We start from the raw sequence: 26488 nt of genomic DNA on the forward strand, positions 1-26488 counted from the left end.
GGCCTTAGAGGGCGGAGGTCAAGGAGAACCCCGGAGTCTGGGGACTGGCCAAGGCTTGGCGTTAACCCTTGTGGATGAAAAGGCCCGCTGGGCTGATCCTGCACGGACCGGGCCTGGACCCTGGGGCGTGAGGAGGGCGCGGTGCGTCCTGTGGTTGTGTTTGGAAGCCCCCCCGAGGGTGCGCGCGCGTGGGTATGAGTGCGTGCGTGTACTGGGTGTGCGTGTAAGCGTGCACGTGTGTGAGTGTGCGCGCGGGGGGAAGGAGGCACAGAGACAGAGCGGACAGGCCACCGCGCAGCCCTGGTGGCCCCCGCTCCACCTCTCGCTCCGCAGTCCCGCGCCAGGGAGGCCTCTGGGCCGGAGCGGGCACCGGAGCGGAGCGGGCGCGGCAGCGGGCGCTGGGAGGTGGGGCTGGGGGAGGAGAGGGGGAGGGAGAGAGGCGGGCGGGAGGGGAGGATCCGGGAAGCTCCGGGGTATTTGACAGGAGCGAGGGCGGACGCAAAGGACGCGGGGGACCTCTGGGTGCCTGCAGGGGAGCTGCTCCAGCCGGGCCGCCGGGAGCGGTGGGGAGAGCATCGCGGAGCCGCCCCTCCACGCGCCCGCCCGGCCGCGCTCGCCCACTGGGCTCTCCCGGCTGCAGTGCCAGGGCGCAGGGCGCGGCCGATCTCCCGCCCCCGCCACCTCCGCCACCATGCTGCTCCCCCAGCTCTGCTGGCTGCCTCTGCTCGCTGGGCTGCTCCCGCCGGTACCCGCGCAGAAGTTCTCTGCTCTCACGGTAAGCCCGGGCCCGCGGGACCTGGTGCTCAAGTGGTGCCGCCTCTTGCAGCGGGCCGGGTTCGGGTCCCCGCGCCCCGCTCCAGGCCCAGGCGCCCGGGCACGGGGAGCAGGTGGCCCCGGGGGCCGTGGAGCCTTCGCCTGCCCGCGGGGCTGGAGCAGGTAGGACGCAGCGTGCGCGCCTGGGACCCGGCTGGGATGGGCTTCTGGGGACCCTGCCCGCCGGGGTCCTGCCGCGGCTGCGACGGGCCCCTCGGGTTCCACCCGACTGGGACCCCACCTGACTTGGGGGCTCTGACCCGGCTGTGAGAGGCTCCTGGGGTCCTGCAGACCCCGGACAAGTGGGAGCTGCGGGTGCGCTCGGGTGTCCCGCGCTTACTGCTGGGCCTGAGCCTGCGGGGAACCAGGTCTGGGAGCACCGGCGCCGCCCCGCGGACTGTCCCAAGGCCAAGACAGACCCGCCGAGACTGGGCGCCCACCTCGCCCAGGGGGACCCGGCCTGGAGTGCGTTCTCCAGGCCGCTTTGGGCTCGTGCGCCGCGCGGATCCCGGGCCTCTCGCCGGGTGAAGGGGCTGCCAGTCGTGGGCCCCACTCGTGGGTCTGACTCTCCCAGAGACCCTCGTAAGTGAGCCGAGGAAGAAGCAGATGAGGTTACAGATGATTCTTCATGGGCCTGAGTGTTAGAGAAGCGCTTTCTTCCCTTCTCAGGACAGAACTGGAGGGAGGCGGCGGCTCCCCGCTCTGTGGGGCCTCTGGGTTCTTCCTCGTGGCAGGGATGCTGCGCTCCTGAGCGCGAGGGTCACCGCAGTTGACCGCTGTGTTTTTCTTTCTGAGCTGCAACTTCTATGCGACAGGCTTGGCCCGGCCAAGGCACGCGGTGCCAAACGAGGAGCTATGTAGAGGGGGCCGAGCCAAGCCCCTGCCGGCTAAGCCAACCCGCGGCGGCCGCTGGGCCAAGGCCGGGTGTCTGCAGCCCCCAGCTCCAGCCGACCTCGTGGGCTTGTAGGGTTTGCAAACCCATCATTAATGCAATCGCCAGAAACGAAAACATTCCACTTAAATGTGTTTTTGAACAAGTGCTTGAGAAAACACGAAGGTAGCGAGAACGCCTCTGGTGGACAGCCGTCTTTTAAGTGGCCGGGGACTTGTCCTAAAGGTGTTTATTGTATTGAAAATAAAGATGGTTGAAATAAGCTGTGGTCGGTTCTGCCTTTCAGCAAATTTAAAACAGTCATGTGGGCATCTTTTCTTTTTCTTTTACTTTTTCTTCGTCTTCTTTCTTTTGCGTTTTAGCAGTGTGAAGGATGGTTTGTGAGTTCATTGCTCATACCTAAAATTCTTCTGCAGCAGCCCGGGGTCCCTGCCTTGTGTCTCACAAATGACTTGTAGATTAGAAACTGCTAACTGGGGCTCCAAGGAGGTTTTCACACACTCAGGCTTTCCCTGAAGATCCTTTATCTCCCCAGAGGGGTCCCTCAGAGGACACTCACTGGAGGCATTCATGTATATGCACATCTGTACATGCATCTAGACATAAATATACTCACAGATACACTCACAAACAGACCCCCCACACACTCTTAAAGCACACTAGAGGAGACAGAGAAACTAAGGCCAATTCTCCAAAGGAGATCATAGTATTTTCTTCCAGGACTGTAGCAGCAGGTACCTACAGTTGCCACGGATTTTCAGATTTTCTGAAACTGCAAAAAGTAGAGACTGCCATCTGCCTGCTGCCCTGGGTGTGTGGGGGTGGAGTTGGGCCTGTTGGTCCCCCCTGGAAGAGCAGAATCAAGGTAGTTAGTAATTAGAACAGTTTAAGACTCGGCAGGTTTTCTTGTCTTCTTTCTCCTTTCTCATCTGTTTACTTGAACCCTCTCACCCTTTGCCTCCTTGAGGTTGCCCCAAGGATGTCTTGGGTTGTGGTGAGACCCACTGCATGTGGGGTCTCTGTGCAGGAGCTGATACCCCACGCGGGCTTTGCCCTGTTGGCTGCATTCCCCAAGAACACTTTGCCTGAAATTTACATTTGCAAATAAAATCAGTATCCCGGAGAAAAGATTAAAGCCATAACGCATGTTGGCACACTTCTTCTCACCCCACCCGCAGTCTAGAAAATCAAGAAGTAGTTGAGTTACAAAGTAACTGAGGCAGGCCTGAGATCTGATTGGTCACTGGAAGATGTGAGATGTGCAGCATTTTTCAGTGTGCTGATCTCTTTTCAAATTGCCTTCTGGTTTTTGGAAATCTCTTTTGTCTCCAGAGGCCCTCATTCAAAGAAGGGCCTTCTCTCCCTACGATTTGCATCCTACCTACTTTAATAAATCAGAGGCAGTATCAGTCCATGCAGTGGGCGGGACCCACAGTGTGACTTCAGGCAAGTTAATTTCATAATCTTCAGTCCCCTTATCTGTAAAATAAGAATACATAATATCTTTCAAGCATGTCATGAGGATTAAAGGTAGGGCTTTTAATGCACCTACTATATGTGAGTTCCCCAGCTAACATTGTTTTGATGGTGCCCATGCCATGGGTGTTATCAATTAATACCATAATTATCAATGCATATAGCGTTGTGGCATTAAGGTGTGTGTGGATTTGACTTTGCAGTATTTTCACCTGCTGCAGATCCTCAGAGCACACCATTTGGCTCTGGGTGTATATGTGGACTTTGTGGGAGTAGCCATGTGGGACTCTATAGACCAAGGAGGAAAGCTTGCCTCTCTGCCTCCTTCTACTCCATTCATTTCTTCTCATCTAGAAGCAGGGAAATGTGTCAGCCTCTCTGGGGCTTTCAGTTTGCCATATTTGGCTTCTCAGGACCACACATTTGTCTTCTCCACCTATGGTGAGTGCGCTTTCTTGGTGGGCCCAGCATTGCTGGTGTGCTCACCTCTGCTACTTTATGTTTAAGATTCAGAGAATCCACTTTTCCTGGTAATGATCTCTCTTCTTTCCACCAAAGTCGTTCTTTAGAAATGGCACCGTGAGGCCCTCTGTGTCTCTCATTGTGACTTTCTGATGGCTTTGTACAACTTCCTGGTTATTGCTCAGACCCTCTCACCTCCAGTCAACAATGGCATTCTTAAGTGTGTCCAATGTGCCCTAATTTGGATGCAGGTCAATTTCTTCCTTGAAGAAGGAGGTACACTGAATGCCACATAGTGCCCATTTTCCTTTTTATTTCTGTGAATGACTGAGATGAGGGAATGATCTCTAGTATAAATGGTTTTTATTACACATAATTCTGTTTTCAAAGAGCAAACAGGTGTGATCACAATTACTCAACTTTATCATGGTTGTCATTATGTGAATTTTGATGGACTGATCCATAAGCCCATATCTAGGTGATTTCTTTAAAGGCAGAGAGAAGAACAATATTGCCTGGGACCCCTTTCCCAGAGGTTTTTGGTTAGAGCCAAAGTATTCATTTCCATGTTGACCAAATCATATTTTGCCCACACTTAGAATGTTGAAGTCACATAACCATCCTTCTCAGACTTCTCTTACTGCCAATACCTAACGCTCCCCTAAGGTCATACGCATGACTTCGTTAAAGGTACTCTTGTCTCCACATTCAAGAGATGAGGAAACGGAAGTTTTGAGAGACTCTGAAGGGGCCCTGGTCACTAAGCGGACCCGAATATTTCTCAAGTCATCCTGCCATTATTTTTCTTTCTTCGGGGGAGTTCTCTGCACTGTTTTTCTCACTGTCTTCAGGAACTTTACAATTCCACACTGCCGTTTCACCTCTCAGACTGTGGTTGACTTTCATCCTGAACCCTCATCTTCTCACAGAGGGTCTGGCACCTGGTAAATGCCTCTTATTGGTCTTGCGGAATGCATGACCACAGACCTGAAACAGTTATTTCCCACTCCTATTTGTGTTTATTTGCTTTGAAAGAGAAGAAAGGTGATAAGAAAACTATTTACCCATGTGTAATTTTTTAAAACTTTCATTAGCAAGTTCATGAGATGATTTAATATTGATTTTGCTGAAACAGCAAAAATAAAAATGCTATTCCATTTCTGAGCAGTTGTGGTTTGGAATGCCTACCTCGTCCTGTTTTGATATAGTTCTCACTCAGCCTTGGATCTTCAAGGGAATTACTGTGATTTTTTTTCCTTTCTTCTTCCATTGCAAATGCCTTGAGTCCATTTCATGCTCTGGGAGGGCTTCGACTGCATTCCCCAGCAGAAGACGGACCACGAAGGTGGTTAAGGAGGAGAGAACTAAACATAATCAAAATTTCCCAACTTAGAAGCCCATTTACATGGCGTCTAAAAACCCAAACATCTGGAAGAATCACTTTAATTTTGCTGTGAAATCAAGACCGTAAATAACACTATAAGCAATCGCAGGCCCTAACAAGACCATGCAGCCAATGGGCATGGATGTAACGTCAGTTGCAGTGGCTCAGAACCGAACAGATTCTCAGTAATTCTATATCAAAATAAGCCTTCTTGCCAATCCAGGATCTTAGAATGGGGATTGTTATTAAGATTGTCAGCAGAACATTGGTTTGGAGGTCAAGGATAACATTTATATATTTTTGAATTAAAAGATAAACCAGGCCGGGAGCAGTGGCTCACGCCTGTAATCCCAACACTTTGGGAAGCCAAGGTGGGCGGATCATCTGAGGTCAGGAGTTCAAGACCAGCCTGACCAACATGGTGAAACTCCATCTCTACTAAAAATACAAAAATTTGCTGGGTGTGGTGACATGCGCCTGTGATCCCAGCTACTTGGGAGGCTGAGACAGGAGAATTGATTGAACCCAGGAGGCGGAGGTTGCAGTGAGCTGAGATCGTGCCATTGTACTCCAGCCTGGGCGACAGAGTGAGACTCTGTCTCAAAAACAAAAACAAAAGATAAACTGTTCTACACATACAACACACAAACTTAGAATGATGAATTTCCAGTAGGATTTTGAAGTTAGAGGAGAAAATTTAAGAAATAGTCTTTAGACCTGCCAGCTCTTACGTTTCTCCAGTTGATGGCATTGAGTAATAGAGTAAGATCCCAGCATTAGTCATTGTATGTCTGTAAAGTATGTACAACAGTTAATATGTTGGATATTTAACTGTAGCTCACAAGAGGGACGATTTATAATATGAATTAATATTTTGTTGATTCCTAATTTCCTATGGGCTAAAAAGAAATTGCTCTGAAAGTGAAAATAACAGACATTCTTATGTGGTTTTGCAGTTCCAGGCCAGACACCAAATAGCAAAGATTGTAATAAAACAAATAAAGAGAACCAAGTAAAATATTAAATCACATTTATATGTTTAGGATTAAAAAATTACAAATGAAAATTTTATAATATCTGGCTTAATTTAACTAGATTTTTAAACACAGAGACAGTCTCAGAATGACTTCTTTTTGATGAACCACAATGTTATTTTGATTTTTATTATGTATGACATAATGTGGCATATCCGCCAATTAAACTGTCACTTAAGAGAAGGCAAATGTCAACATAGCATGTCCAGGCTGCGTCCCCTTCAGTGCGTATCTCTGCCCACTTTACGGTCTTCTTCCCCCCGGTCATCTATTTGTTTTCTTTTCTGAGACAGGGTCTTGCTCTGTCCCATAGGCTGGAGTGCAGTGGTGCGCTCTTGGCTCACTGTAACCTCTGCCTCCTGGGCTCAAGCGATTCTCCTGCCTCAGCCTCCCAAGGAGCTGGGACTATAGGCACATGCTACCACGCCTGGCTCATTTTTTGTATTTTTTTTTAGAAGTGAGGTTTCGCCATGCTGTCCAGCCTGGTCTTGAACTCCTGAGCTCAAGTGATCCACCTGCTGTGGCTGGTCATCGATTTTCTTTCTCTTTTGTGCTTCTGCCCAAATTAGGAGAAACTTCCTTTGCTTCTCCTTTTACCAAAATACTGACCGTGGATGCTGCTATTTCTATTTTAGCACTGGCTGAGACTCCCTGAAGGGTTTTCTAGTTTCTGTTCCTCACACTCCTTCCTTCTGCTAACGTGTGGGTGCCCTGAGCCCTGCCCTGGAGCCAGCTGCAGCATCTCTCACCGTTCCCATCCCTTTCCGAGCCCCTAGCTGAGGGCACACATTTCTGGGGGCAAGGGGGTAGGCAAACTCTTAACATCTGAGGTTCTTAGCGAAGAGTCTTCCAATAATAACAAAGTTTCTGAAGGTGGAAGCGTTGTAGGTAAACACGATGGCCTGTGGTGTGTTTGACAAAGGGGTTCAGAGCCCTTGAGTGCAGGTCACCATTAAGCCCGTCTCATTTTGGATACTGAGTCTGTTGGATTTTAGTCAGTTCTTAAAGGACAAGTTCACCAGCTTGTTGGCAGAAAAAAATGCTGTGGTATGTAAGTGGACCTTGGCTGAGTCAGGGAGTTTTCTTTATCTCTTACTCTGTTCAGTGATCAATCAAGGTGCTAGAATCAAATAAATCCACCCTGAGTACCAGCTGGGTGCCACCATGGACATTTGATTTCTTCTTGGGATTAGGGACATTGTCTGACTCCCGAAGGCTTTCCCTGCCCAGGTCAGGGCTGTCCCATGTATCAGCCCACAGTGGACCAGGAAGATGGTAGGCATTCTCCCAGATCAGGCCCAAACCAACCTGGGATTTGTGACTAGGATTAGTGGTGGGTTGATGATATTGAGCGCTGAGTTGTGAAGGAGGAAAATCTTCCCATGGAAGAGACTCTTTCGAATTCTCTGCCGTGAAAGCAACATTGCGCTGGACTTGAGCAGCCCTCCTGGTGGTGACCTGGGCTTTTAGGAGCAGAGCAGAAGATGTGGGGCCGCTCCCAGGAGGCTGGGGAGGAGGACGGCGCTGGGGAGGAGGACGGCGCTGGGGAGGAGGACGGCAGTGGGGAGAAGGATGGGGAGGAGGACGGGGAGGAGGATGGGGAGGACGATGGCGATGGGGAGGACGGTGATGGGGAGGAGGACGGGGAGGAGGACAGCACTGGGGAGGAGGATGGCGATGGGGAGGACGGTGATGGGGAGGAGGATGGTAATGGGGAGGATGGTGATGGGGAGGAGGATGGTGCTGGCTACCCTCTCTCCACTGAGGCAGTGAGGCTTATGCACATCTTTTGCTAAACTCCCTCTTCCTACCACAAGCCTCGTGATACATATTTACGTTTTAAAGTAAAGTACTAATTAACATATTCATAGCACTTTGAGCAAGGATGGAAACGTGTTGTTGAAGTGAGTAGACTAATAATTCTAATGTCTTTGGGCACGTTTTCAGTTTTAGAATGGTAGGGGGGTTGGTATTACCTTAATGGGGTCCCTGTGTTTGGCAGACACATATCACCAAATATTTTCCAGTTTTACCATTTTATGATGCCCTGCTTGCATTTGGTGTTGTGGGTCTAATGTGCCACTCAAAATCTAACCCCCATGTTCAGTTTTTTTATACCTTATTACCTTGTTTTTTCTTTCTTTGCTCACATGGAACCACATTTGTGGCCCATCGCCCATCTTGAGAAGTGAACGCAGACCTGCCTGTGGCTCTCTGTGTCCAGCTTCTGTTGTCTGATTCCCAGTGTCTGTGCAGATTGATCCGTCTTCACATGAATCCACCCACACACTTGCCCCCTTATTCCTCTGCCACGGCATTTCTTATAACGTCGAGAAAAAAATGTAAATCTAAAGTCGTATCTCAGAACCATTGTGTACAAACTTCCCTCACATTTATAGCGGTCACTGTAATATTCTTCCTGACATGAGCAATCGAATTGAGGGAAAATGACTTCATAAAATATAGTCACCTTTTAAATAAGAGAATTACTTTTAAATAGGAGATAGAAATTTCAAATAACAAAGGAAATTCCATATGTGCTTATAATTTTAAAAATAACTTGGGAGATCTGAATGAAAAAGAATCGGCTGAGCTTTAGGGTATATTTTTGGTTTTGGTTGTATATTAATTCATGCCACATGGGATGTGGGTCTATGTAATCAACAATTTTTTTAAGTACAATTAAAACTAACCTAAAATGTACCTTGGAAAAAAGAAGTTAATATACTTTCATTTTGCGGTGGCTGGCAGCTTGGGACTGTCAGATAAACCATGCATGGCCATTCTTTGGCATTAAGGTTCTTGGCAGTCCAGCTCCCTGTGTGTGACAAGCACTTCTGGACCCTCTAGAAGGTTTCATTACCTTTAATAAAGCATAAAATAAACATGTGCTTTTCTCTCATCCCTTCATTTCAAAGGACAACTGAATTAAATTTTGTAACACACATATTTGTAGAGGGACAGTCATATTCTTCACGGTGAAATGGCCGCATCAAAGAAGAAGCAGTTAGCAGCCTATCAAATACCATTCTGACCCTGGTCAGGACTGCGCCCTGCGGTCCTGCATTCCCAAGGACAGTGAGTTTCAATCAGGATCCTGTCATTGCTGCTTCCTTGAGATGTGCTTATCTATCAGGAGGAGGAGAAAGAGAAGAGAGAAGAGAAAAAAGAAAAGGAAGGAGAGAGAAAAGATGAAGGTAGCTTTTACTGGTGAATGAATCTGGATAATATGACATTATGGCCCTTTCAAAGACAGTCTAGGCCTCTGTCTTTGGAATACAAATGTACCTAAAGTTTTGAACACTAAGCAAGAAAGATAATGTGAGCGTTCTGGTGGCCTGCTGTCATGCTAGTCACCATAGAGCAAAATTTGTTCTAAGGAGAATTCCTCTTGGATCCTATATAAGAAGTTGTCAACTAGGAATGCTGAAAGGGTTTGTGTTTGAATGAAGGCTGAGAGTCGTGTAACCTTTAAACATTTGTCTCTTAATGAATCAACAGGAATGGACATCATCTATTTTCCAGGGCCCCTTATTTAAGTATTTAAAGAAGATGCTTAGGTTGTCAGCAGATGAGACCCCTTCCCAGCTGGTCCTTCTCTTCCCTGTTCCTCTACCCCTTTCTTCTCAGGCCCTGGGTTCTCTCTTCCAGTATTTGGGGTGTTTGTGTAGATTAAATGAGATATTCATGTTGAAGTGCTGGATGCATGTAGTAGATGCTGCTTCCCAGGATGTAAAAGAATGATCTCGGGCCCTGACACTTTCAGTTCCTTTTCTCCACCGGGTTCTGTTTGGAGCTTTGTTTCATTGATAGCCTTTTAAGAATGTGGTCCCAACACCAGATATACTCTTACACAAGCAGTTGGTCACTTAAACCCGAACGTGACCTTGTGAGGTGGCACTAGTTGGTGATCGGATAATAATCCTAAGTGTCTCTAAATTTAAGATTCTGCTAAACCAGTTTCCACCACTCATTGTTTTCTGAATTTTTTGGCACCTCCACATGATACTTTACATATTATTTTTATCAAAACTAGATTTTCATCTTGATTCCATTATCCTAGGTTGGAAATACAGCCACCAGTTGATGCAAATGTGTTACATGGTCCTGTTTCTTCCCGTGAATGGATTGGCCTCAATTCTCCCAAGCAATGGGTGTGACTAGAGCTCACTCCCTCAGGCTACCTTTCCATTTGCTGCACTGATTTATTCCCCAGGGGAAAGCCCAGGCGAGCAGAATACCGAGCTTTCCCTCCCTCGGGTCGCCCCTGCCCACAGCCGGGGTCTTAGAAATCATCAGTAAAATGCTAAACTGAACTCCCAAGTACATGTAACTGTAAAAACTTAACACTAATCCAACAATTGACACTTTGTGAAGACTGTTGTCCCGTGAGCTCTGAATAGTCGTAACAGCATGTTTTTTGCCTCATTCTGCCACATGGGAAGGCTATTTTCTGGAAACATGGACACCTTCTCCAGAAACAGGATGAAAGCATCTGGAATGTGGGATTAAGGTGCCTGTAAGAATAAAAAACCCACTTGACACTCTGTACCCTTCTCTTCTAAAACATGAGAGAGCCCTCTCTCTGTGCCCTACAGACATGAACCCCCGTGTCCTCCCAGAATCCCTGCCAGGCAGCTCACGCGCTCTCTCTGTCTCTCTCTGTCTGTCTCTCTCTCTTTCTCCCTCTCTGGGTGTATATATTCTAGGTTTTTGTAAACATCTTAGGCTAAGGAAAGTGAGCAATCTCTCTGCCTGAACATACACGTCCGTTAAGTTCTTTCTTTGTAGGATATGCAGACCCGTGAGTATGCTAATCAGTTCTTCATTCTTAAAAGATTTCTCTTTTGGAGAGAGTTGCCAAAGATAGATCTTTCTTTTCATTTAGAGATAAAATCCAGGTGGAGTCATAACTTCTTTTTTTGTACTCTTGGCATCTCTCCCACCTTCTACACCCTGCTGGAAACATCCAGGTGCAATCACCCAGCTGGTGTGAGGGGAAGACCCTCTCCTTTTTTGGAAGAGGTGGAAGAGGTTGTCTCCCAGGTTCCCTGGTTCCCAGAATCCACCACAGGAGGGAGCCCCAGAATGGCTGAGCTCTGTCTTTTAGGGGAGGGTCCCACGGTGGGGTCTGGGGTTACCACCACCAGCAAAGTTTCTGCCACCTTGTCTGCAAAAATACCCCATGGGCCTGCTGCCTCACTTGAGTTCAACTTTCCAGCTTTAAAGAATTGGCTCATGATGCAAAATGCTAAATTAGGGAATTAAAAAGCAGGGACATTTTAGCCTGATGTTTCTACTGACTTTATTTAGAAGTCTGGGATATGCATGTTACATTCAGTGTTACTACCCACATATCAGATAAGAGTATCATGTTATTGAAGCAGAATTTTGGTTTTAAAATAACCAGAGTGAGCAGGGGGTGTGTGAGGCGGGCTGCCTGTCTGGGGCCTGGACTGGCTAAATAGGGTGCTATTTTCTTTCTGCTGTGAGGTCAGTCCACTTCGTGAGTCGGGTTTTATTTAAAACAATCGCTTATTTTTATTTGCTAAATGAATATTATATTTCAGTGTTCTCCAGTGATAGGATTCTCAGACATGGGATTTTCCTGAGGGATTTTAACTCAAAAGAACAATAAGTGCAGCAAATCAAAATTTCTGTGCTCAGATATTCAAAACACCACTTGCATTTTTTTGTACCCCAAAATCTGAAGGAAATTTTGAAAAATCATTAGCAGCTGTCATTTAGATTCCTACACCATTCCTAGTCCCTTCCCTTATTTCTGCTACCTTTTTCTTTCTGTTTTGTTTTGTTAAATTCCAAACATATCTGTAGGTTGTCTGGCCAACTTTGATTCTAGAAGGCAGCAGGAAGGAGGGCAGCCCGCCAGGCCGAGGCTTTTGTCCCACTCCGCTCCCCGGAGGCTGACATGAGGCTGACTCCCAGGCCACGCCCCGTCAATTTCTGGGGCTTCCTCCGGGCTCCACGCAGGACGCCCTCCTCCCAGTGGCTCTGACAGCAGGGCCGGGGGCAGAGTTCCCTGCAAGTCGGTCTTGGGAGGACACAGCCTCTGTTTCTGCACCAGAGTCCCCAGGGCCTTGGCTGGACACTCAGGGTGATCCGACCTGAGGAATTCAGGGCAGTGTGGCTTGAATCTGCTGTCGGACGCAGGCAGGTGCAGGCTGTTCTAGAGTGTGCTCAGGGTGGCCTGACAAATGTGGGCAGGGGTGGGGGAGGAACTGGGGACCCAGGGCTGTGCCCCAAGAGGGTGTAGGGCAGCCAGGGGGTGCGGTGGCCTCAAGGCTCCGTCACCCTGCGGCCCTGTCATTCGGGCTGTGCCTTTGTCTCTGGGTCTCCTCCTCACTCTTCTCAGTCTACCCTGGAGTTCAACAAAAAGGAGAAAAGAATTTCCCTGGCAAAGCCAAGTGGAGAGTTAGAGGATAGGCTCTCTCTTTCTCTCTCTCTCTCTGTGTCTCTCAGTTCTGTCTCTCAGTTTCTGCCATTCTCTCTCTCTTTTTTGTCTCTCCGTCTGTCTCTCTCTGTACCTCTGTCTCCCTGTGTCTCACTGATTCTGTCTCAGTCTCTGCCATTCGCTCTCTCTGTCTTTCTGTCTCTGTCTCTGTTTCTTCCTGTCTCTCTCTGTCTCTTTGTCTCTCTGTCTCTTTCTCTGTCTCTTCCTGTCTCTTTCTGTCTCTTTCTGTCTCTGTCTCTCTAATTCTATCTATTGATCTCTGCCATTCTACATACTACATCTCTGTCTCTCTATCTCTGTCTCTCTGTCTCCCTCTCTCTCTGTCTCTCTGATTCTATCTCTTGGTCTCTGTCATTCTCCATCTCTGTCCTCTCTCTCCGTCTCTGTTTGTCTCTTATTCTTTCTGTGGATCTCTGCCATTCTCCATCTCTGTCTCTCTATCTTTCTCTCTGTCTCCCTCTCTCTCTGTCTCTCTGATTCTATCTCTTGGTCTCTGTCATTCTCCATCTCTGTCCTCTATCTCTCTCCGTCTCTGTTTGTCTCTCTTATTCTTTCTGTGGATCTCTGCCATTCTCCATCTCTGTCTCTCTATCTTTCTCTCTGTCTCCCTCTCTCTCTGTCTCTCTGATTCTATCTTTGGTCTCTGCCATTCTCCCTCTCTGTTTTGTCTATCTCTCTCTCTTTGCCCCTCTATTTCTGTCTCCATCTCTCTCTCTGTCCTTGTCTCTGTGTGTCTTGCTCTGTCTTTCTGTCCATCTCTGTACTATCTCTGTGTCTCTCTTACTCTATTCATCTTTCTATTTCCCTATCTTGATTCATCTCTCTGTCTGTTACTCCCAGGCTCCACCCAGTCCATGATGCCTGCAGGGAGTCACTCTGTATCCTCCTGTGACTCTGCCCTGTGGCCGTCTCTACTTTTGGGCTGCCTCTGGGCTCTGTGTGTCCCAGCTCCCCCAGGAAGGTTGAGGAGGCTCGAGGGCTCTATGGCTCTGAAAGCTGAGGCATTGCTGAAGCATTTGTGAAGAAGAATTGAACTAACCCAGAACTAACCTCAGCCAAAATGGGCTTTTTTTTTTTTTTTTTTTTTTTTTTTTTTGTCACACATTTTTTTCACCCTTTCTTCTTTAGATGCTTTCTGGATTTTCCAGGTTCATTCAGAACTGAAAATAGCCCCTCGTAACTTCCCAGCACGAAACCCAGAGCTCTCAGGACACGTGCCCCCAACTCATCTCCCCGTCCCGGGTAGGGCCAGACTGCGGCTCTGACAGGTTCTGCAGGTGGGAGGCACCGGGGGTGGGACCAGGTGTTTGCAGGTAGAGACCGTTTGCTCTTCAGCTGCTGCTTGATCAGATCGTTCTTGGGATTTTCTAAACACACATTCTGGGGAACAGAGGAGGCTTTGATGAAGAAAGGGAAAAGAAAACCCACTAAAATATGTGAAAAAAATCATACCACAGCACTTGGGGTGTGTCTCGAGCTGGAGGTGAGCTTGTGACTTTTCCATGGGACGTATCCTGAAGCTACACCTGTACCAGCCATGTGCTGAAGACGCTGCTAGGGACAGGTTGTGCGTGGCCAGTGTTCCAGCAGATGCTACAGGTGCACGTCCTGTGGCCAGGGTCCTGGTTTGAGACCGGATAATGGTGTGGGGCAGAGGGTTGGCGCTGGCCCAAAGGTGGCTCTCAAGCTGACTCTGGAGGGTTTTGGTGGCCAGGGTCTAGATGGGAGCTGTGTGTATTGGGTTCAGGGAGCCCAGGTCAGGAGGGGAGGGCTCATTAGGGTCCCCTGCAGGGTGCCAGGGCGAAGTGAGGACGGGCTGCCATGAAGGGCCTTGGGAGGAACTGGGGCTTTGTCCAAGAACCAGGCCAGCTTGAGGTGCAGCCCAGGGGTGCTGAGGAGAGCCTGGCTCTGACCCTTCAGTTGGCCCCAGACAGGACCAGGGGAGGGCAGCCGACTTGGGGTCTTGTCTATTAGTTTTCTTCTTTAAGATATAAAAGAATTAAATGGTGAACTTTGTAATCAACTTACCGTTTTCCCATGTTGTGTCTTGTCCCAATCGTGGTTTTCTCTAAGCAGAATCAGAAATGATGGATTCAGAGAGAGGGGCAGGAAGGATGCTGGCTCGGTGGCCACCAAGCCCGGGCTGGCCTGGCAGCTGGCTGTGGTGGGTGGCCCTCAAGTCCCAGCTTTGAGAGGCTGGGCCCTTTTCTTTCCTCATTCTCTCCTACTTAAAAATGTTCATGTTTATACTTGTTTATTGTTCCCTTCTTAAAATGAACTTTCTGAAGAACATTTGATACTTCTTCACCTTATAAAGGTCACACAGATTTTATAAAATGTAAAGAAAAAGGTACAAATTTCATTATTATCTCTGGGGTGTCACTCAAAATTACTGATGTTGAATATCATAGAAAGGACATAGAATGAGCCATTATATCCTGGAGGTCCAAAACCTTGGACTTAGAGGAAGACCTGAGGGGTTTAAAACAAACCCAACAACTTAGCCTCACTTTATACAAATGGGCAGCTCTGGGGAGAAAACTGCAAGTGACAGAATCAACATGGATTCAGAACTTCGTATCTCAACAGCATTAGAGGACTAGGGTGACCCCCTCCATGAATCCATGCAAACATCTGGGTGGAGTCTTCACCTCACTTCCCGATTTCCCGGTCTGTTCCTATGAAAGGGCGCAGCACTCAGGCCAGGGTGGAGAAGCCCCCAGCCCAGCCTCTGACAGCAGATGCCTCGTACCAGGGCCACCCCAAAGCCCAGGGAGGGCGGAGTAGGCGTGGGGGCACGGGCCTGCTGGGAAGGAGTCATCACTCGGAGCTGAACGTGTGGGCCGATGTGTCGTCCCTGAGCTCTGTGAAGTCACTTCATCTGCTTCTGGTTCAATTGATAGATAGTTTAAAAGAGGGTCCCACACACATTGTTCCCTAATGACGCAGCCTGGCTGTCGCCATTTATGACTGCGATTAGCTGTGCGGGGACAAGAGAAAGGCTCTGGGTTTTTGCAAGACTGAGGCAGGGTGGGTGGGGCGTGGAGGGGCTGCAGGGCTGGCAGGTGGCTGCGGCCATTCCCAGGCCATGGGTCTGCCCTTGAGTTAACCTTAACCAGGTCGGGCTGCACTGAAGCAGGCCACAAAGAGAAGCCTCGCAGTGGGTTCCGTTCACACCAGGTACCTTCGTGCTGCGAGACCCTCACGGCACCCCAGCAGGGTCTCTCACAGAGACTCCCTGGTACCACTTGGCGGCCACAGCGACTTTCCCACATGGAGCTTTCCTCCTTCGGCAACCCCAGTACTGAAGCTTGAGAAGGGAAGTGGCCTTCCCACGAGAACATTCTGGCTAGTGCTGGATTTCAAAACGCGCCCCAGGTTAGGCTGATCTCAGAGAAGCCTCCTTACATTTTTAGGAGGGTGCTTCCGGATTGTGGGACATCAGGTACTGTTAACAGGAGAAGAAGGTGGGATTTCCTGGAGAGGACTCTGGATGCGTCGTTTTTAGTGGCAAGCGAAAGCCTTGTCAGTGTGAGGGCAGGAAGAAGCCTGGGCTGCCCCATGTGGGTGACGGGCGGGTTGTCATGTCCATCGAGGTGAATGAGTTCAGTCTTCATCCCTCTGCCCGTGAAGCATGAGCTCAGGGGAAAAGCAGCAACAACAAGACTGGGGCTGCAGGGTTCTGAAGAAGCTGCTCAGGACAAGCATGCACACGCTCACGTGAAACGGCAACTACTCCGCGTCATGCTCCATTTTCTCCTTCTGGCAAACTGTGCACAACCTGGGAGAGATGGCAAAGTCCTGTGTCCTCAACACCACTGCAGGCACAGTGTGGCTGCCACACCCCTCTCCAGCTCTCCTTTCCACGGTCACCTGGAGATGGCAGCTCCTCTGGACCATCCACGAGGGCTGCCAGGAGGAACGTGCGTTTAGATACTTTCGACAAAAACAAAGTGCAGCTTCCAGTGAGTGCCATTCCAATGTCTACAACAGAGGAGTCAGAACCCAGTTGAAAAGCTGCCCCAGCACCCCAGTGTGACGCCAGCCACGGGGATGCCACCCATCCAACCCCACCTTCAACACAAGCAGTGCCCGAGGGGCTGGCTGACTGTGATGGACTCAGTGACAAATGGCACCCACCGACCCTGCACTGGAGCTGCAATGACTTCATCGCCTCGTTTTTCCCGTCAGGTGCCCAGTGATCACAAAGTGGCCCGGAGTCACCGTTTGTGAATACACAGGAGCCTGCACTGATCACATGTATGCGGCAGAGTAATCCTCCCAGAACATGAGCCCCGCGTCACGTCCTTCCAGCCGTGCTTGTGATCACTGCCGGGTGGGAGCCTGGCCTCGCACTCGCTGCAGCCCCGGCCCAGGCCCGCCCTCCCCACACCCACAAGTGCACGTGGTGCCGCCTTGTCTCTGGGGCTGGTGCTAATGGAAGTCAGCCTGACCCCGCCGAGCAGGATGGCAGGCCCAGCTCGGCCAAGCCCTGGAATCTTTCCAAGCCTGTTTTCGTCTCTCTTCCCTTCTCTTTCTAATGAGTCTAATAGAAACATTCCAGTTCTGTTTCTTTTTTCGTGGTGGTATTTCATGGTCAATTCAAGGTGGGGGGCCCTTGTGCCTGTGTGCTGTCATCTTCTGGAGAGGTGGGCAGCATAGGGAGTGGCCGGTCTTTCCCACCTGCCACCAAGATGGGCCCTGAAGATCCTGCTGCGCAACACGCTCACATGAAATCAACGCAACCTGGGCCTCTTGGACTTACTCCAAAATGATTAAGCTCCTAGGAAGGCTGGGGGGATGTCATGATAACATAATCCTGCAGTGTGACCCAGAGGCCGGGATGTGGTGAGGCTTCAGGGCGTGGGGACAGTTCCCCTGGGGCCACCAACGTACCGGCTCATCAGAGAGAGCTGGGATGCAGGAGCCTCTCTGGGAGGGAGACGGTCTCACCCTGCCCCTCTGGAGGCATCGTGCTGCCTGCCCTGGGGGACCTGGGCTTTGGCGTCACCAGTTCTGTTGTGAGTCCTGGATTCCTACTCCCCATGGGTTTGGACCAGCTTCTGAGTCTCAGTCTTTCATGCTATAAAATGGGGAGTGCAGCCTCTTTGGAGTGCAGTATTTTGAGTTGTGTGTGATCTTGGTGTGTCCTTGACAACACCCTTTGCCTTCATTGCTAAGGAAAGGGGCCCAGGCTCCTTAGGGGAGAAATGAAGGCTCCCAGGGTCCTGGGCCAGCTTGCACCCCTGTCCAGGCTGTCTTCAGGTTCGAGATGTGAAGTGCTTGTTCTGTCACGCCCCCCTGCCCTGCAGTTGTGTTTGTATGTTGCTGTGTGCCTCACACCCCCAGCTCTCCTTCTAGGAACACTTTCTGCACCCTGCAGTGGTCTAAATGCCCACTCCTCGGTGTAAAGGAAGCAGAGAGCAGGAAGATGTTTGCTTATACTAATTCTCGTTGTGTAATATTAAAGCTAATTCATTGTATTAAGTGTGTGTTGGAAAATAGTGTAACATGGAAGTTTAATTTATGGGCATTAAGTACTTCCTCTGTTGTCATCAACAGTGTGGAAATGTGGTCATAATTATGAATAATGCTTACTATATCCAGGGCCTTGTTCAAAATGATTTACCCAAATACACTCTATTCCCCACAACACCCTCGATGTGGTGGGTGCTCTAATTGTTCCCATTTTGCAGATGAGGAACTTGAGACACAGATGGACAAGATAATGTGATAGAATTAGGTCACAGGCCTGAGGAAGTTCCTGGAGCAAACCCTTTGACAGGAGCGATGTCATCAGTGCAAGTTCTGTCAACCCGAAGCTCAAAGCCGGGGCGTGGGCCTCGTGCTATGTGAGCGTCTAGGGCTTCGTAGGTGTGTTTTGAAGGAGGTCACAGACACGCCTGGGTCCATGGTGGGGAATCTGGGCCATCGGCAGGAAGCGTGACATTGAGGACAAGCCGGAAAGGGGGCGTCTACCGCATCAGGAAGGGGATTCTCCTGATGTGGGGAAGATGAGTTCCTTCGGTCACGCCTGGGTTGATCCAAGTGAGTTGATGAAACAGGATCCTGGCACCCTCACGTGTGAAAATGAAGCAGAACTTGGGTCTGTAGCTACAGCCCCAGGGTGGGTGAGCCCCGGGGTGGGTGAGCACTGGGGTGGGTGAGCCCTGGGGTGGGTGAGCCGGGGTGGGTGAGCCGGGGTGGGTGAGCCCTGGGGTGGGTGAGCCCTGGGGTGGGTGAGCCGGGGTGGGTGAGCCCTGAGCTGGGTGAGCACTGGGGTGGGTGAGCCCTGGGGTGGGTGAGCCCTGGGGTGGGTGAGCCGGGGTGGGTGAGCCCTGGGGTGGGTGAGCCCTGGGGTGGGTGAGCCCTGGGGTGGGTGAGCCGGGGTGGGTGAGCACTGGGGTGGGTGAGCCCCGGGGTGGGCGAGCCCTGAGCTGGGTGAGCCCGGGGTGGGTGAGCACTGGGGTGGGTGAGCCCTGGGGTGGGTGAGCCCTGGGGGGGTGAGCCGGGGTAGGTGAGCCTGAGGGTGGGTGAGCACTGGAGTGGGTGGGCCTTGTGGTGGGTGAGCCCTGGGGTGGGTGAGCCGGGGTGGTGAGCCCTGGGCTGGGTGAGCCCGGGGGTGGGTGAGACCTTGGTGAGAAGAGCCCCGAAGTCTGTGTGGTTGGCCCTGGCCCGATTCATTTTCTCTGTGCTTTGGTTTCCTCATCACTCAATCACACGTTTCCTTCAAGTGATAGGCTTCAAATATCTTCCCTGATTAATGTTTCTCTCACTAGAATTTTGAACTCTTTGGAAACCTTTCAAAGATAGCGTTTAATTTATTGTAAACAGGACAAAATTTGCTTTGATTGACTGATACGCCAAAAGATATTCTTGGCGCACTGCATTTGCCCACTTACATGGCTACACTCACACCACAATTAAGCACACTTAAGACCTATGTATTTAAATGACCGCAAAACTCTTCAAATAAAATCCCCTAGACCCCAGTCCTCTAAGCAGTTGCTTAGAAAGAAATCATGGGATATCCTTCTAAGGTAATTAAAGGAATTCTACAAGCAATGTAACAACATAATAGACACTTTGAAAAGTAGTGATGTTCCTCCACAGTGGTACTACACAACAACTTTGGGGCCTTTTCAAGACTTTCCTCACATGACTTTCTTAGAACATTGTTATAATGAGGACATAAACATTTTACGTCTGTCTTACTTAATAATATTTAAGGGTAGAATATTGTAAAGATAATCAGTCTATTTTCCATTTACCTCCCTCACTTGAGCGTTAGGAGGGGTTTGGAGGTCTGCCCACCCAGACCCTGAATTTTATAATAGGGCATCTGAGCCCTGGGAAGCTTCAGGAACCCGGTGTGGGGCCAGGTGTCTTGTCTTAGCTTTACCAACTTCCTGCCACACTCCTTTGCTGGCTTGACATTTAAAGGTGAATTAATGCCACATTTTAACATTGAAGTTGATCATGATCTCTGTATCCAAACCATCAAAGTATCTTACATCCATTATGAAGAACTCATTTTGGTGGAAATGTTTTAAGAGACAAAAGCATCACTTGTGAGAAGCAAAGATGCAAAATAATGTCAATATATTGTAGATAGTCTTTGATTAAAATGCTTGTTTGATAATGAGTAATGATCTATGCACTGGGTCAGTGTGAGTGAGGGCTACAGGAAATCCTTGGACCTCAGCTCTAAACACAGACGTTCTTGCCTGTGTCTGCAGAAGTGCCCAGGCTTTAGGCAGTGTTTTGGTTGAAAAGTGTATTAGTCTGTTTTTACACTGCTGATAAAGGCATATCCAATACTGACAATTTACAAAAGAAAGAAGTTTAATGGGCTTACAGTTCCATGTGGGTTGGGAAGCCCCAGGAGGAGCAAGTCCCGTCTTACGTGGATGGTAGGAGGCAAAGAAAGCTTGTGCAGGGGGACTCCCATTTTTAAAACCATCAGATCTCGTGAGACATATTCACTATCACCAGAACAGCATGGGAAAGACCCGCCCCCATGATCCAATCATCTCCCGCCAGGTCCTTCCCACAACATGTGGGAATTATGGGGGCTACAAGATGAGATTTGAATGGGGACACAGAGCCAAACCATATTAAAAGCGTAAGAAAAATTTACTTCATTTTTCAGTGGTGTTGGGTACATTCTGAATTGCGAGTGAATCACTTGCAAAATTTTGTTGGGTACCTTTTAGAGAATACCTAAAAATGAATTTTATGACAACTTTTTAGGTTTTCGCCCTTTCAATTAAACCAAACTAAGGTTTAATCTTTTAGTGGTTTTCATTTGACTTCATGTTGATTTTCTTAACTTTTTCGTTTAATATTTAGTAAGACTCTGATACTTTTACTGCACTTTAAAGCATTTTGGATGTGAATTAAAATCTTGACTCTAGTAGCACATTTAATTGGGTCAAGCCTCACTATTTGACATAAATGGAGACATCTGGCTGTCACCCAAGTTTGGTAAGCTGACATATCCATGTAGATGAGGTGGCTGTGCTAGAAACATCACTCTATTATGCCCAGTGGCATTTCCCTACCTGTGTTGTTACAATGGTGCTCATGTCCTATGAATTTTTTTTCAGGCCTGCTATTATTTGAGAAGCTGTGATATTTTAAGTCAAGGATGCGATGTGCATCACTAGGCTCACCTGGCAACGGGACGACGCCTTAGTGTTTTAGCCCCTCTGACTGTCACCAACACGTTCTCTCCCTTTCTCACAGTTTCTACTGGAGGAGGGCTCTTTATTTTTTTATTTTTTATTTATCAATTTTTTTTTGAGGAGGGCTCTTTACGGTGGGCCTCCTTGTGCAGATCAACTGAGAGTAATGAACTGTGCTCTTTCCCCACCCTGCCCATCCTCTGATTTCTTCCCTTAACTTTGAGGCACACTTTTTCATTGCTGAGTGATTTAGATCCCTAGAACCCATCAATTTAGCTTGCTTTTAGGACACAGGGATTCCAATTCTGTGAAGTGTAATGAAGACTATGTCCATATTCTGAAGTTCATGCTAAGCTGTGACAAATTGTCCTGGGGGAAGTTTGACTTTTGCAAGGAAGCTGCAGTGAGGTTGTAAACATGTCCTTGTTGGAACTTCTCGAGTCTGTATGTTGAATTATCCTTTCCCGGCACCCTGCTGGGGCTCGGCCTCCCTATCTTCCCAGGTTCTTCCAGCTCAGCCTCCTCTTTAAAGTCTTTCCAGCTCTCAAAGATCCGGCTGCTGCTCCAAGAGGGTGGTCCCCTGTCCTCCCAGCAGGTCCCACATGACCAAGACCTCGTTCGTCTTTGTGGTGCTGGAATTCCCAGACGTCTCATGGGCTCCATTTGGTGCTCTCCAGTGGTGGCTTATGATGAATGACACAAAGTCACATGACTGGAATGTTCCTCAGCAATTCAGGCTGCAAGCTTTGCAGAGATATTTAGGGAGAAAGAATAGTTAGTGATTTTAGAGGACTCAGGGAGAAAAAGGGTTTGGGCTGAGAGTCTCCATGTGTGGAGGTGGTGCATCTCTTTAGGAAGTGACTAACCTCAGGCACTTTGAGTTTGCTTTGCCAACTCTCTTTGTAGAGCTGTGTGATTTAGTGAGAGGTGGAAGGCAGGACGGAGCCTTGGGAAAGGTGCTAAGTGGATGATCAGATGGTGAGAGGAGCTGACATTCCCGTAGTTTCTAAGATTCAAATGACCTCTATAAATGTTGGAAATTAATAATAATACATTAAAACTCTCCCAATAGGAAAGCTCCCACATTTATTTGAGGACAATCTTTGAATCAAAAAGTGGTCCCATTCCCTCAGGGGAGTTGGAGCCTGGCTTTCATGGAGCACTTGCTCAGCAAGCCGTGGTGTGACAGGGGCCCTGCTCCCACCGGGGGCTCAGGCTCACTGAACTTCAAATGCACTGAACAAAATGAAACACAGAAGATATTAAAGTGCAGAATTGTCTTCCTAATATTAAGTAATAGACCCCCTTTTCTCATACTTACCCCAAGGAGAATCTCATTCTCATAAATAGAAAACACTGGCTGTGAAGAAATCAAGGCGTCAGAAGATGATCCTGAAAGCTATCCTGAAACAGTGTTAGTAGCTGAGCTGGCACCAGTTGCTGGCGTATGTGCTGAAATACATGAGGCTCATTCCTCAGTGAGGCCTGGGAAGAAGCAGTTATTTTGAGGGGTTTGAGAGGTTACTAAAATCTGCTAGTTTTACATTTTTCAAGTAATGCATGTCGACATTTTAGGGAATTTGATAATCAGAATATGGAGGAATGTGAAGATGTGGGGAGTGACGTATCCCCAGGAGCCAGGGGAGTGTGAGAAAATGAAGTGAGACGTCTGGAGACGGAAGAAGGAAGATTAAGATGAGGCCGGGTAACATCCTGTGCTTACAGAAAGCATCGTCCTGAGAGAAGACTCTCCTAACTCCGGACTCCTCTTCAGAGGCCAGGTGCAGGCTCAGGCGTGTTGCTCAGGCACCATCTCTACGGGGACACACTCCTAGATGGGAAGAGGATTGCTCTGTAGAGACGTCGGCTGAGATGATGTCTGGAGAACTTGGATGGACTTCTCCCTTATATCGCATTTTATCACCAGGATTTGAAATCTGGCCAGATGAGGTGGCTCACACCTGTAATCCCAACACTTTGGGAAGCCTAGGCGGGTGGATCACTTAAGCCCGGGAGTTCTAAACCAGCCTGGTCAACATGGTGAATCCCCATCTCTACTAAAAATACAAAAATTAGCCAGGTGTGGTGGTGCATGCCTATAATCCCAGCTACTTGGGAGGCTGAGGCACAAGAATCACTCGAACCCGGGAGGCGGAGGCTGCAGTGTGCTGAGATCATGCCACTGCACTGCAGCCTGGCCAACAGAGCAAGACTCTGTCAAAAAAAAAAAAAAAAAGAAAGAAAGGAAGGAAGGAAGGAAGGACAGACAGAAGGAAGGGAATCTCCTTCCACTTGGCTACTCAGATAATAGCTCTGGAGACTGGCTTTCTGATGACGCTCCATAACGATTAGCTGACAGTGACGCCGTGCCATCACTATCTGCCAGGAGGGCAGCCTGTCTGGTGCCATTCCTGGATGTATTATTTCCACGGTGAAAGGGTAGACAAGTTCTCCAATAAGAAAAAAACATTTTGGGATCAAGTGATTGGTTCAGTTATAATCAGTTTCATGAATATTCAATTAGGATTTTCATTTTTTTTTTTAACATACTTTCTGCATCTAAGGCTCAGAAACCAAAATGCCAGAATCAACTATGGTAGTATTTCCACTAAGCCACAAATGGACAACTCCAAACATATCATGTGCCATAGCCTTTTAAACATTTTTATCATTGAACGTGTAAATAGTAATGTTTTGAAGGTTTCCAGATTTCTCTCCAGATTGTGTTAACTTCATTCTGCCATCATAGAACAATTAAACAGAAGCATTTTGGAGAGGAATAAAAAAAGTGCCAAGGAGGAACGTTGTAAGTCAGACGACAGGTGCAGAAGTGCCCTGGAAACCTGAGGCACAAACTCACCTGGCCACATGGTGCCTGGGCCTTCCAGGGGTGGCTCCAGGTGGATGGAAGCACCAGTGTCTGAGAAGCTCCAGTGGCTCCACAGACTGCAGGGCAGCCCTGCCCCAAAGAGTGAGTGACTTACGTCCAGGAGTGGCCCCACCTTGCCCCACACAGACCTTCTCAGCCAGAGTTGGCTCCTGCCCCATGGAAGGAAGGGAACCTGCCCAGCGCTTGTCTGCTGCCTTGTTTAATCCGTCACTGGTTGCCAAGGCTTCAACACACACATTCCTTTCTCTTTTTAACAACAAAATGAATCTCTTTGGTTTTTGTTTCTATATTTTTCACTCAGTGGAATAGGCCTCCATCCTGCCGCTGCTTTCTGTGGTCTTTTCTTTCTTTTTAAACCCTTGGTTATAGATAGAACGTTGTCCTTTACACTTAAGCTCTACATGATAAGAGAGCAAACTTAAGGCACTTTCGTTTCCTCCAAAATTTCCGGGCTCTTCATGAAGAGATTTTTCTTGAATGGTCAAGATTTAGATGAAACCTAGGGACACACAGTTCTCTGCTAAGAAGCCATCAGATCAGCCAGAAAAAAAAAAAAAAAAAAAGAAAGAAAGACTTTTAGAAATTGCTATGTAAGACAGTAGGAATCATTCTGGGTGTATGTGGACAAATTATTGTATTTGTGATTGTTAAAAATGCTACTTCTTTTTTTTTGCCAAGAGATTTTACGAAAGTGACATATTTTGTGAAAGCCAAATAGAGAATCAGATGAAGCTGGGGTGCTCTGGATGAAGCGAGGTGCTGCTCTGAGAGCTGGAACCGGGGGGCTCTGGATGAAGCGAGGTGCTGCTCTGAGAGCTGGAACCGGGGGGCTCTGGATGAAGCGAGGTGCTGCTCTGAGAGCTGGAACCGGGGGGCTCTGGATGAAGCGAGGTGCTGCTCTGAGAGCTGGAACCGGGGGGCTCTGGATGAAGCGAGGTGCTGCTCTGTGAGCTGGAACTGGGGGGCTCTGGATGAAGCGAGGTGCTGCTCTGTGAGCTGGAACTGGGGGGCTCTGGTTGAAGCGAGGTGCTGCTCTGTGAGCTGGAACTGGGGGTCTCTGGATGAAATGAGATGCTGCTCTGTGAGCTGGAACTGGGGGGCTCTGGATGAAGTGAGGTGCTGCTCTGTGAGCTGGAACTGGGGGGCTCTGGATGAAGCCAGGTGCTGCTCTGAGAGCTGGAACTGGGGGGCTCTGAGTGGGTTGAAGCACTGCTTTGAAAACTGGAGCTGGGAGGCTCTGGATGAAGCCAGGTGCTGCTCCCACAGCTGGAGTCCTGCTCTTGTGCCCTGCTCCAGGGGCTCCTCTAGGGCAGATCAGCCGCCTCTGTGGGTTGATGGTGGGGGAAGGGTTGAGAGACACTTGGGCAGCATTGGAGGGGGCATTCATTGTCAGGCCACTGCCTGCTGGATCAGGAGATGAGGAGGTCACTTCCAACTTTCTCCCTTTGCTCTTCTCAGTTGTAGCGAGTTTCCAAAAATCTCAAGAAAAAAAGCATATTTGTCATAGTATTTGTGCATGTGCTTTGTCTGGGCTTTCTGCATCTGTCCCAGAGGACGAATTCTTCAAAACCCCAGCTCTACGAAGGCTGCACCTGCAACATGTTTATTTCCATGTCAGCCAAGGCCGGTGGGGGGAGGAAGCGGGATGGGGAGAAGCGCCAAAAGTCAAAGTCATCCTGGACGCTTGATTTCTCCCGGATGTTTCAGCGGGGCCAAGGAATGGTGAATAGCGCGGTGGGGCGGTAAATCCCAAGCCGCTCCTCGAACATTCCTTTTGGAAAAGGGAGCTGTGTCTTCCGTTCCCTTGTCTACTCTGAGCTCTGCCCACAGGATGCTGGGCAGGGCTGCGCCATTGCAGCCACATCCTGCGGTCGGGCGAAGGGACAGGCTCCCCACGAGCAGCGCTGCGCTGGTCATGTCATGGGTGGGAACTCCACGTTTTGGGAGTTGCAGCACTTCTGCCATCCTGACTGCAGTGGGAATGTGATTAACAATCAAATCAATGCACACACACACACACACACGTTTATTTCGAGACAGGGTCCTGCTCTGCTGCTCAGGCTGGAGTGCACTGGCGGCAAAACAGCTCAATGTAGCCTTGAACTCCTGGGCTCAGCACTTAGGGCACATGCACCACCACACCCTGCTAAGGTTTTGTTTTTTTTTTTTTTCAGAGACAGAGCCTCGCTCTGTCGCCCAGGCTGGAGTGCAGTGGCGCAATCTCATCTCACTGCAACCTCCACCCCCGGGGTTCAAGCGATTCTCCTGCCTCAGCTTCCCGAATAGCTGGGACTACAGGCACACACCACCACACCCGGCTAATTTTTCTGCATCTTTAGTAGAGATGGGGTTTCACCATGTTAGCCAAGATGGTCTCG

General features: G+C 49.0%; 1 protein-coding gene across 2 annotated transcripts in view; it reads left to right on the forward strand.

Annotated features, from left to right (window-relative positions):
• Positions 1 to 489: 489 nt before the first annotated feature.
• The window catches only part of SMOC2 (SPARC related modular calcium binding 2), a 217072-nt gene continuing 191073 nt past the window's right edge, over positions 490 to 26488 (forward strand). For both annotated transcript variants that reach the window (XM_055269689.2, XM_055269690.2), the window contains exon 1: positions 490 to 775. In XM_055269689.2, coding sequence (XP_055125664.1) covers positions 692 to 775 — 84 coding nt within the window. In that variant the 5' untranslated portion in view covers positions 490 to 691. The remainder of the gene's footprint in view (positions 776 to 26488) is intronic.

The sequence above is a fragment of the Symphalangus syndactylus genome, chromosome 2, assembly GCF_028878055.3.
Source record: "Symphalangus syndactylus isolate Jambi chromosome 2, NHGRI_mSymSyn1-v2.1_pri, whole genome shotgun sequence".
NCBI lineage: Eukaryota > Metazoa > Chordata > Mammalia > Primates > Hylobatidae > Symphalangus > Symphalangus syndactylus.